We start from the raw sequence: 9,730 nt of genomic DNA on the forward strand, positions 1-9,730 counted from the left end.
AAAAGCTTGCTCACACTCAGGTGTCCATGAAAAAGCTTTCCTGAGCACACGAAAAAAAAAAAGCAAGCATCTATCCGTTGCCTTGGAAATCAACCTGTTCAGAGCGACGATTCTTCCTGTCAATCTTTGAAGTTCCTTAGTCTATGCTGGAGACCGCATGTTGAGAATTGCTTGGATTTTCTCGGGGTTGGCCTCTATCCCTCTCCTGCTTACCATGTAACCAAGGAATTTCCCTGAGGAGACACCAAAGGCACATTTGTCTGGGTTGAGTTTCATTAAGTGTTTCCTAAGGACTTGGAATGTCTCCTGTAGATCAGCTAGGTGGTCTTGAGCTTTCAAGCTTTTTACCAGCATGTCATCCACATATACCTCCATATTCCTTCCGATTTGATTCTTGAACATCAAGTTGACTAGCCGCTGGTATGTTGCACAAGCATTTTTAAGCCCAAAAGGCATCACCTTATAGCAATACAAACCTCTATCCGTGACAAAAGAGGTCTTTTCTCTATCTGGTGGATGTATTAAGATTTGGTTATATCCCGAATATGCATTCATGAAACTGAGCAACTCAAGGTCAACCGTTCCTTCTACTAACATGTCGATTCTTGGCAGAGGGAAGCTATTTTTGGGGCACGCCTTATTTAAATCGGTAAAGTCTACGCACAACCTCCATTTTCCATTGGCCTTTTTTACCAAAACAACATTGGCCAACCAGTCGGGATAATTGACCTCTTGGATGAAATCAACTTTCAGAAGCTTGTTCACCTCTTCTGATATAGCCATATTCCTCTCCGCGGCAAATGTTCTTCGTTTCTGCCTGATAGGTTTGACTGTGGGATCTGTGTTTAATCGATGCTCGATCGTAGCTGGATCAATACCAGGCATGTCTTCATGTGACCATGCGAACACATCTTGATTATGTCTGAGGAACTGTACAAGAGTATTCATGAAGTCTAAGGGGAGTAGAGACCCTATCTTCACCTTTTTTGTTACGTCATTGTCATTTAAGCATATCTCTACCAGGTCCTCAATTGACTTGGCTCAATCTCGCTCCTGTTCTTCAATTTCTTCGACAACCAAAGCCTCTTGCTGCTTCTTTTCTCTCAGAGAAGCAACATAGCATTCTCTGGCAGTGGTCTGATCTCCTTTTAGTTCACCTACGCCCTACTCTGTAAGGAAACGCATCAAGAGGTGATAAGTCGAAGTGATTGCCCTCATCGAGTTTAAGGTAGTTCTTCCTAGGATAACATTGTAAGCAGATAGGCAATCCACCACCAGGAAGTTTACCATAACAGTAACTTGTTTAGGGCTGGTTCCTGTAGTGACAGGAAGAAGGACCGCTCCTAGAGGGTAGACCTTATCTCTCGTGAATCCCACCAATGGTGATCTAGTAGGTCTGAGTTTCTCCTTACCAATATTCTTTTGCTGAATGCATCAAGAAAATTGATATCAGCCGAACTTCCATTATCCACCAAGATCCGTCGAGTAGTATAATTAGCGATCATCATAGTAACAATGAGAGGGTCGTCATGGGGTTGTTACACGTCCTTAATATCTTCATCTGAGAATGTGATAATAGGATCACCTAAACGTGGCATTTTTCGATGTGGATTCTGTATTCCAACTTCGCAAACTTCAGATGAGTTTCGCATTCTCCTGGCATAGGCCTTACAGGCTGAACTTGATTCTCCACCACCTGCACATCCCCCCGCTATGACCCTAATTTCTCCCATTGGTTGTTGATCAGGGAGGTGGTTATCTCGGCTTGCTCTTGGTAGATTAACGTCGGTTCTGTCATTCCCCATAACAAATTTTCGCATGTGCCCCTTCGGATCAAAGTCTCAATCTGATCCTTGAGGTCGAAGCAATCCTCTGTGGCGTGCCCATGGTCTTTATGGAACCTACAGTACTTATCACGAAGTCTCCTCGCCGGGTTTGACTTCAATTTTGGTGGCCACTTCAGATATGGTTCATCCTGGATCTGTAGAAAAACTTGATCTATTGGCATATTTAAAGGAGTGTAATTTGTATATCTCTCCGCGCTCTTATAGCGAGATGCCCTTTCATTCTGGTTGATCATAGGTTTCTTATACTTGGTTTCCTTTTCATCTTTGGTTATTAGAGCCGGCCTTTTCTTGTCTGCCTTTTTATCATCCCCTTCTTTCCCCTTTCTTACCATCATTGCATCTTCAGCATTCATATGTTTTTTAGCTCGAACCAGTAACTCGGCCATGCTGGTAGGGGGTTCTTCTGATAAAGAGAAGAGAAATCTCGAGGTTTGGAGTCCCCCCATAAAGGCGGCTAAAGCCACCTTGTCATCCGCTTCCTCCACCTGCAACATTTCCGTATTGAAACGACCAATGTAGTCTCGCAGTGACTCTCCTTTCTGCTGCTTTACAGTAAGAAGGTAGGTAGCAAGCCTTTTATGCTTCTGGCCAGCAATGAAGTGTCCCATGAAACGCTTACTCAATTCTTCAAAGGTTTCGATGGTCCCTGGCTTCAGCTTATTAAACCACACTCGTGTTGATCCTTTGAGAGTTGTTAGGAAAGCCCTGCACATGATCTCATCTGGTATCGCGTGTAAATGAATTAGTGCTTGAAAAGTCTCCAAGTGGTCGATGGGATCTTTAGTTTCGTCGAAACTCTCAATTGAGGGCATTCTAAATTTGCTCGGCAAGGGGTATTTCATAACCGAGGGGCTGAACGGCAAGTTAGTCTTCTGTACCAAACTATCTATGGCTGCAATACCTTTCCCTTTGTGGCCTGTATCACATTCTTCATCTTTGCCTTGAGATCTTGTATCTTTGGGTCAACGTGGGAAATCTCCTCTGTCTTTTCAACGACAGTTGTGTTTTCATGAGGTCGGGAACTCTGTGGAAGAGATGGGTGGATCACTTCTCTAAGTCGGTTCCCTACCTGGCTTTGTTCCACTTCGGTCTCATGTCGAGGAGGATGATTATCCTGCCCTTCATCATTCCCATTACCTCTATTCGGATTCGAGAGATCTTGTCGTGGCAAGTTCTGTTGAACCGGTGGAACAAGGTGTTGCAGGATTGCTGCATTTTGCTGGATCAATTGGTCCATACCCTGATTCAGAGTTTGGACCTGTTGTTCCAACGCTGCAAGCCACTCCTGGTCATTTGGGATGTCTAGGTTTTCACCCGACTCTTCCCTTTGACCAGATCCCTGTAACGATATTCCTTCGGTGACCATACCGGATCGCAAACGTTTCTACCCAACTGAGTATTAATATAAGGGAATTGTCGTTCCCACAGACGGCGCCAGCTGTTGAGGCTCAAATTCGCCGCGACTTGGTACGACACCGTTTCCTGCAAAACTAAGACGATAAAGTCAAACACCGGTGTGGTGCCGGCCGTTGACCCTCCGACGATCAAGTTAGTAGGAGAAAAATAATTTTTTATCGTAATTTCCAGTAGGAGATCTTTTTGTGTGTACCTTATTCCCGAGTCGTCTTCGTATTTATAGTCACTTCCCTTATTCTTGATAAGGGAATTTCATCGTCCTTAGCCCATGGAGTTTATCTCGTAGAAATCTTATCCTTGATAAAATTTGAACTTACCCCATGACAAATATTATCCTTGATACAATTTGTCATCATTCTCATCCAATAGAAATGATTATCCTTGATAACGAAATATTATCGTTTGAAAGTTGAAGAAGTCTGGTGGCTAGTCAAAACTTAATTACCTCTGTCATTAGGTCAAGATATGTTAGAATTATTTTTCCCTATCAAAATCTATTTTCCATATAAGTCCAAACGATCACAAAGTTATTTGTTGATTAGATGGCACCATTTTTTTTTTATAGTGTTTTTTTTGTTTTTCCTCCCCTAAATGAACTGCTTGCATTTTCTGAGTTCACCTATTAATCAATTATTGTTTACAATTATATATATATATTTCCATTGAATTTTGAAGTTGTTTATCCAAAAAGACAAATTTTGAATTAAAAAAAAATAATTTATAATTTTGATATAAAATAAATTTTACGAACGTACACATTTCTAGTATATATATATATATATATATAGAAAGAGAGAGGGGGTTTATGGTTTTAGAGATATGAAATGTAGGATTTTTAAGAGAACTGTTAGTTTCCAGCAATTTTGTGAAGAGATATTAATTGGGGGCACATACTACGAAACGCCGTCGTATTGACTTTGCAGGTTGGTCAACTGTCTGGACCCGAACCTGGACCTAAACCTAGGCCTGGGCCAGGGCAGGAGTCCATCATGTAACTTAGAGATAGTCCATTGACAAGGCAACACCTAGGAGGTCGGGAGCTTCGAGCTCTTGGAATCATTTCGAAGTATTTTCTAATAATATCCTAATGTATGAGAGACGAATAGATTGCATGTGTCCGGTGATGCGTTGTTGTGTATTCTAAAAGGCCCGATAGCACCATGACATCGTCAACAATAAATAAAAACAATAATAATGATAATAACAAAAATAAATAAAATAAAGAACCAATAACAACTATAAGAAACCACCAGAAATGAGGAAGATGTTTCAAAGCTTGGTGAAATGTTAAGGGCTATTTGCTAAAATTGAAAACTCCTTTTGCCTGTTTTTCTGTTGTTGAGCTTTTGCCCTTGTTTGTACAGTTCATTTCAATCAATATACTTGCCCTTTTTACCGAAAAAGAAAAAATGAAAACTCATTATTGTTGATTTAGTTGCAATGGAGATTTTAAACGTAATAAAATAATATTTGAGAATAAATTGCCAAGTCTAATTTAATTTCAAAATGATGTTCCCCTTAAGTGAGAAGTGAATTTGAGATATTAAAAATGAAAATTTTTAAAATTGTAACTAAATATGTAACATAAATTTTGTTTCCTGCAGTGAATAAATGTCATAAAAATTCTCCTTAGTTTTAGCTACTATATTGTTTTTTTGGTACTTCCTTTCTACTGTCAAATCTTTACTTAATGATGATTAATACTCCCTATGTCCTATTTTAAATGTCGTTTTTGAGAAATGTAACTTATTGTAAGACAGAGGGAGTACTTGACAAGTATGAGCTTGCTCAACTTAGAATTGATTGACACCTTTTAAAATTTTTATCAATCATATTAAAGCATCACTCGTTTATTAAACAAGTCAAGTCAACAATACAAAAAAACGAATCCGCAATGACTTATATGAGAACTAAATTCAAATCAAGTCTATATTCTTACAAAGAACTTAACTTGAATTCTAGCCAAACACGAACAATCTTCTGAGTCAAGCTCAAATAGACCTCTGCACACCTCAATTTGCCTCATTTCAATTCCAAATAAGTGTTTCTCCCTTGTGTTTTTGTTTGTCAGAAAAATATAATAATAAATAAATAATTTTTTTTTTTTAAAAAAAAAAAAAACCCAAAATAATGAATAGAGAAAGTAGTAATTTACTATGCTACATTTACAATGGACCTAATTTTAGGTACCATTGCCCCATCCTCAGCTTATATTTGGCTTCAACACTTTCACCTTTGCAGCCAATGAATTCAAATTGTAGCAGCCCATGAAAATGGTAATAAATTACCCTATCCATATATATATATATATATATATGGATATGGTATCTCTTTCTGTGCTGGCAAGGGGTTTGTTTCCCTACTTTTGCGCGCGAGTATGACACAAGTATGAAGGACCCATTGAGGCAAACAGTGCAACTAAAAAGAGTGCAAAGAGTGACCAATTCACTTCACCCCCAACTATAATAACATGACCAAGACAAAAACAATATTAAAGTAAGAATGCTCAATCATTATTCCTAAAAATTTAGAGGAAGAACAAATATTTGACTAATATCTCAAATATACAACTATCGATGATGTTCAATTCACCGCTAATTTTTTACATTACTTTTAGGAGCATGTTAATAGGCTGGACCGAAGACGAGCTTAATTTTTGACATTATTTTTGTACAAAGAGATTGCTTTCATAACTAGACCTACATTGTGAGGCCAAACATTAAACCGTTATATCAATCAAATGACGATAAAATCAAATAATTGTTATTTGCCCCAATGGATGATTATTAATTCAAAAGTAGTATAACAAATATTATGGTGTCATGCTTAGACATCATTCAAAATTAATCTATATAAAAAGATGGAGGAGATATGAGCACCTCACCAACATTTGCCCTAATCTGCATAATCTATTTTGTTCAAAAGTAGCATGACAAATACAATGGGGTCATGCTAGACATCATTCAAAATTAATCTATGAAAAGAGAGAGAGGAGAATATTTGCCTAAATCTGCATAGTCTAATTTTATTTAAATAACTCATTTGTTCTATTTGTCTAGATAGATTCCTCATCTTAAAAAAATAATAATAATAAATAAATAAATAATAACACTTGACCACATTTGTAAATATCAAATCCCCACCTAACCACTGCAAGTCCATTAAACAATGTCATGCAACACATTAACATACAACCTAGTTCGAATCTTTGTGTAATCTAAGCTTATGTGCAGATCATTTTCTTCAATTGGGAATTTTGGGATTGGGGAAGTCTGATTCAAACACCTAGAAATTCCAAAGTATCCTTTTCAAAAAATAGTTTCAAATCCAGTCTACTTCTCTATCCATTTTTGCTTAAAAACTAAGGAGCAAGTGGTGTTCTATATAATAAAATTCACATTCCACCAACCAAATTTCATGTTATTCCTTCTTTTGACATCCCATCATTTGAAAAAACCAACCTTTATAAATTCCTACCTAATTTAAGGCAAAGGATTCTCTTTTCCTCTCAAGCATGTCTAAAGAAAATGTCAGAAGACATGCTCTGCAGAAGAACACAAGTCCTAGAGAAAAAGAGAAGCCTTGCCACAACTTTTTCTCCAATCAACTGAAGAAAGTTAAATGGAACCGAATTGTTTGCCATTTCTTCTCTCTCTCACAAACTAGCTCTGATACCACTTTGTTGGAAATAGTGGCCTAGTTACACACACAACACTATACTATTTGGAAGAGAATAGAAATGGAGGAAAATATTTCTTATTTCACTTGATGGAAAATGAGTACAATGCATGGGTTTATATAGGCTTCAAAACATAAATGTAAATGAAACTTAAAACCCCACTAACATATCATTTAGTAGGCAAAACTCCCACTAACCCACTAACATGACCATTTAGTAGGCAAAACTCCCACTAACCCACTAACATGACCATTTACTAGTTGTAACTCTCATGTCCCCCACTAACTCCAATAAAAAACTCACATAAATGTAAAACACTAAATAAAATAAAGTTTAGGTTAGTGGGAGTTTTGCCTACTAAATGGTCATGTTAGTGGGTTAGTGGGAGTTTTGCCTACTAAATGATATGTTAGTGGGGTTTTAAGTTTCATTTACATTTATGTTTTGAAGCCTATATAAACCCATGCATTGTACTCATTTTCCATCAAGTGAAATAAGAAATATTTTCCTCCATTTCTATTCTCTTCCAAATAGTATAGTGTTGTGTGTGTAACTAGGCCACTATTTCCAACAAGTTTACCCAACTAGGCTCTTGAAAAGCAACTCACCTCTGTCCCTATCTTCCTTATCGCTGTCTTTGTCACAGAACTCGAACGATTCTTCTCTCACGGATTCTTCTCCTCCGCTGACTCAGAAGATCACATTGGCCCTGCTCCGGATTGCTCCACCTGAAAGAAGAGAAGTCACGGTGGCTAAGGATGTTGAACAGCACGATACATGTTCGAGTGGTGAAGACTTGAAGAGGTGCAACTGGATTACAAAGAATAGTGGTAAGCTATAGAACTCGAAAGCCCTTGAAACAATTCAGTATTTCTAGCATGTTAAAAGACTCGTAAAAATTTTAACATGTCACATTGATGTCTGCAATATCATACTACACTCAACTTATAGTGCTCATATTTATGCTCATATTTTATCAAGTGTTTGAGCTTGTGACTTATGACCAACTGTTCCAAGTGCCTCACCTACTTCAAATATCTGTTGTGAAATCTATTCCCTGCTTGGCAAGTGAGAAAAATATAGAGAAAGGAAGAAAAGAAAATAGTAACCTAACCAAGATTCTCCTACTGCTTAGTGGTTAGGAGTCCAATAGGGCAACAGCATGTTTTATTAAGAATGCCGAGTTTCATAATAATGGCACTGTAATACCAGTGGTTCAGCATATCAGAGTAAATCTAGAACTAAGAAGGGAAACTCATATCACTTCACATAGAGACATATACATAATATATGCATGTTTGCACGGAAAAATTTAATTCAATGAGAAAATAGAGATTGATTTAGAAATTTTTGCAGATAAAGTTTATATACAATTCCATGATGAGTGCTGGGGAGTTCCAACCTATGATGACAAGTAAGTCATTTGTGGCTTTCAATTCAAGTTCATCGATTAATTACAGCGCGCGTGAGATATGAACTTTAACTGGCCAATCATCAAACAGCCAATTGTTTGAGCTGCTTGCCATGTCTGGTATGTTGATGGATTTCAATTGGACTGAGATTCTAAAAAGAAGAGAACCATTGAGGTATAGTTTTCTTTTTCTTTCAACCCTCAACTTCTATGAAGACTTCTAATATTCTGAGTTACACTATTTCCTTATGAATGCTATATTATTACAACAAATGAGTAACACATGCAGAGAAGCTTTTGCTGAATTTGATCTCAACGTTGTCGCCAAAATGGAGGAGAAAGAGATCACGGAAATAGCCTCCAACAAAGCGTTAATGTTAGCAGAGAGCAGAGTTAGTTGCATAGTAGACAATGCCAAATGCATAGTGGAGGCAAGTTTTGAGTAATTAATTAGTCTTTGCAGTGTTTTACGATGAATTTTCACCAACATAGATTAAATTGGTCATTGTACTTTTATTTTTGACATAAATGTAGGTTATGAAGGAATTTGGATCTTTCAGTAACTATATATGGGGATATGTGAATTACAAACCGGCAATCAACAGATACAAATACCCGAAAAATGTTCCTCTGAGGACTCCAAGAGCAGAGGCTATCAGCAAGGATTTATTGAGGCGTGGATTCAGGTTCGTGGGGCCAGTGATTATCAATTCATTCATGCAAGCTGCGGGAATGACAATCGATCATCTTGTAGATTGTTTTCGGTTTAATGAATGCGTAAATCTAGCAGAAAGACCTTGGAGACATGTCTAACCTAAACTTTATATTAACTTATTAAATTTTTTTGTGAAATTGTTTATTAGAAGCAACATCATCAAGCAGTCAAATTCATAAGTTGATTATTGAATATATGCATTTAATTATTATCAATTTTCGCAAGCCAAGCCTACAAACCAAGACAACGTGGCATTCCCCGAGACTTCATCTGCAAAGCTATCCTTGTGTTGAATTTGAACTCCTACTTATGGACACCTACAGAAGTTAACTGCTCTTATAAGCTTGACAAGCATGGTTAAGAGTTAAGTGTTCACAGGAAGGACCCGAGTGGCCTTAACTCCTCCACAGAGCAACAGCTTTCTGGTCCAAACACATATTGATTTTAGAATGCCAATATTCTCACACATTTAATTGTTCTTGTTATGTTCGAATTCAGATAATTAAATCCCTAAATTCCATGACAAAAGGGGAGGGGCTCATAAAAATGTGTTCATCAAGCGATTCAAGCCCAAAGAGACTCCCATTCAGAAATCACCTGCATTGTCCCAAAACAGAGGCTAGTCCCCTGGCACAGAATTGTTGACAAATTCTTGCTGATAA

General features: G+C 37.6%; 2 protein-coding genes across 2 annotated transcripts; one reads left to right on the forward strand and one right to left on the reverse strand.

Annotated features, from left to right (window-relative positions):
• Nucleotides 1–1,711: 1,711 nt before the first annotated feature.
• On the reverse strand, nucleotides 1,712–2,659 carry LOC132314316 (uncharacterized). The gene has a single exon (XM_059813192.1). It carries the CDS (start codon nucleotides 2,657–2,659, stop codon nucleotides 1,712–1,714), a length of 948 nt encoding a protein of 315 aa, XP_059669175.1.
• Nucleotides 2,660–5,584: 2,925 nt separating this feature from the next.
• Nucleotides 5,585–9,260, forward strand: LOC132314318 (uncharacterized). Its single transcript, XM_059813193.1, has 5 exons — nucleotides 5,585–5,612; nucleotides 7,500–7,772; nucleotides 8,299–8,356; nucleotides 8,445–8,528; nucleotides 8,643–9,260. The coding sequence occupies exons 1-5, from the start codon at nucleotides 5,585–5,587 to the stop codon at nucleotides 8,797–8,799; spliced, it is 600 nt and encodes a 199-aa protein (XP_059669176.1). The 3' UTR covers nucleotides 8,800–9,260.
• The last annotated feature ends 470 nt before the right edge of the window (nucleotides 9,261–9,730 follow it).

The sequence above is a fragment of the Cornus florida genome, unplaced genomic scaffold, assembly GCF_030987335.1.
Source record: "Cornus florida cultivar Cherokee Brave unplaced genomic scaffold, ASM3098733v1 CherokeeBrave_3.0.0_Hap2_Chr06, whole genome shotgun sequence".
NCBI classification, from domain to species: domain Eukaryota; kingdom Viridiplantae; phylum Streptophyta; class Magnoliopsida; order Cornales; family Cornaceae; genus Cornus; species Cornus florida.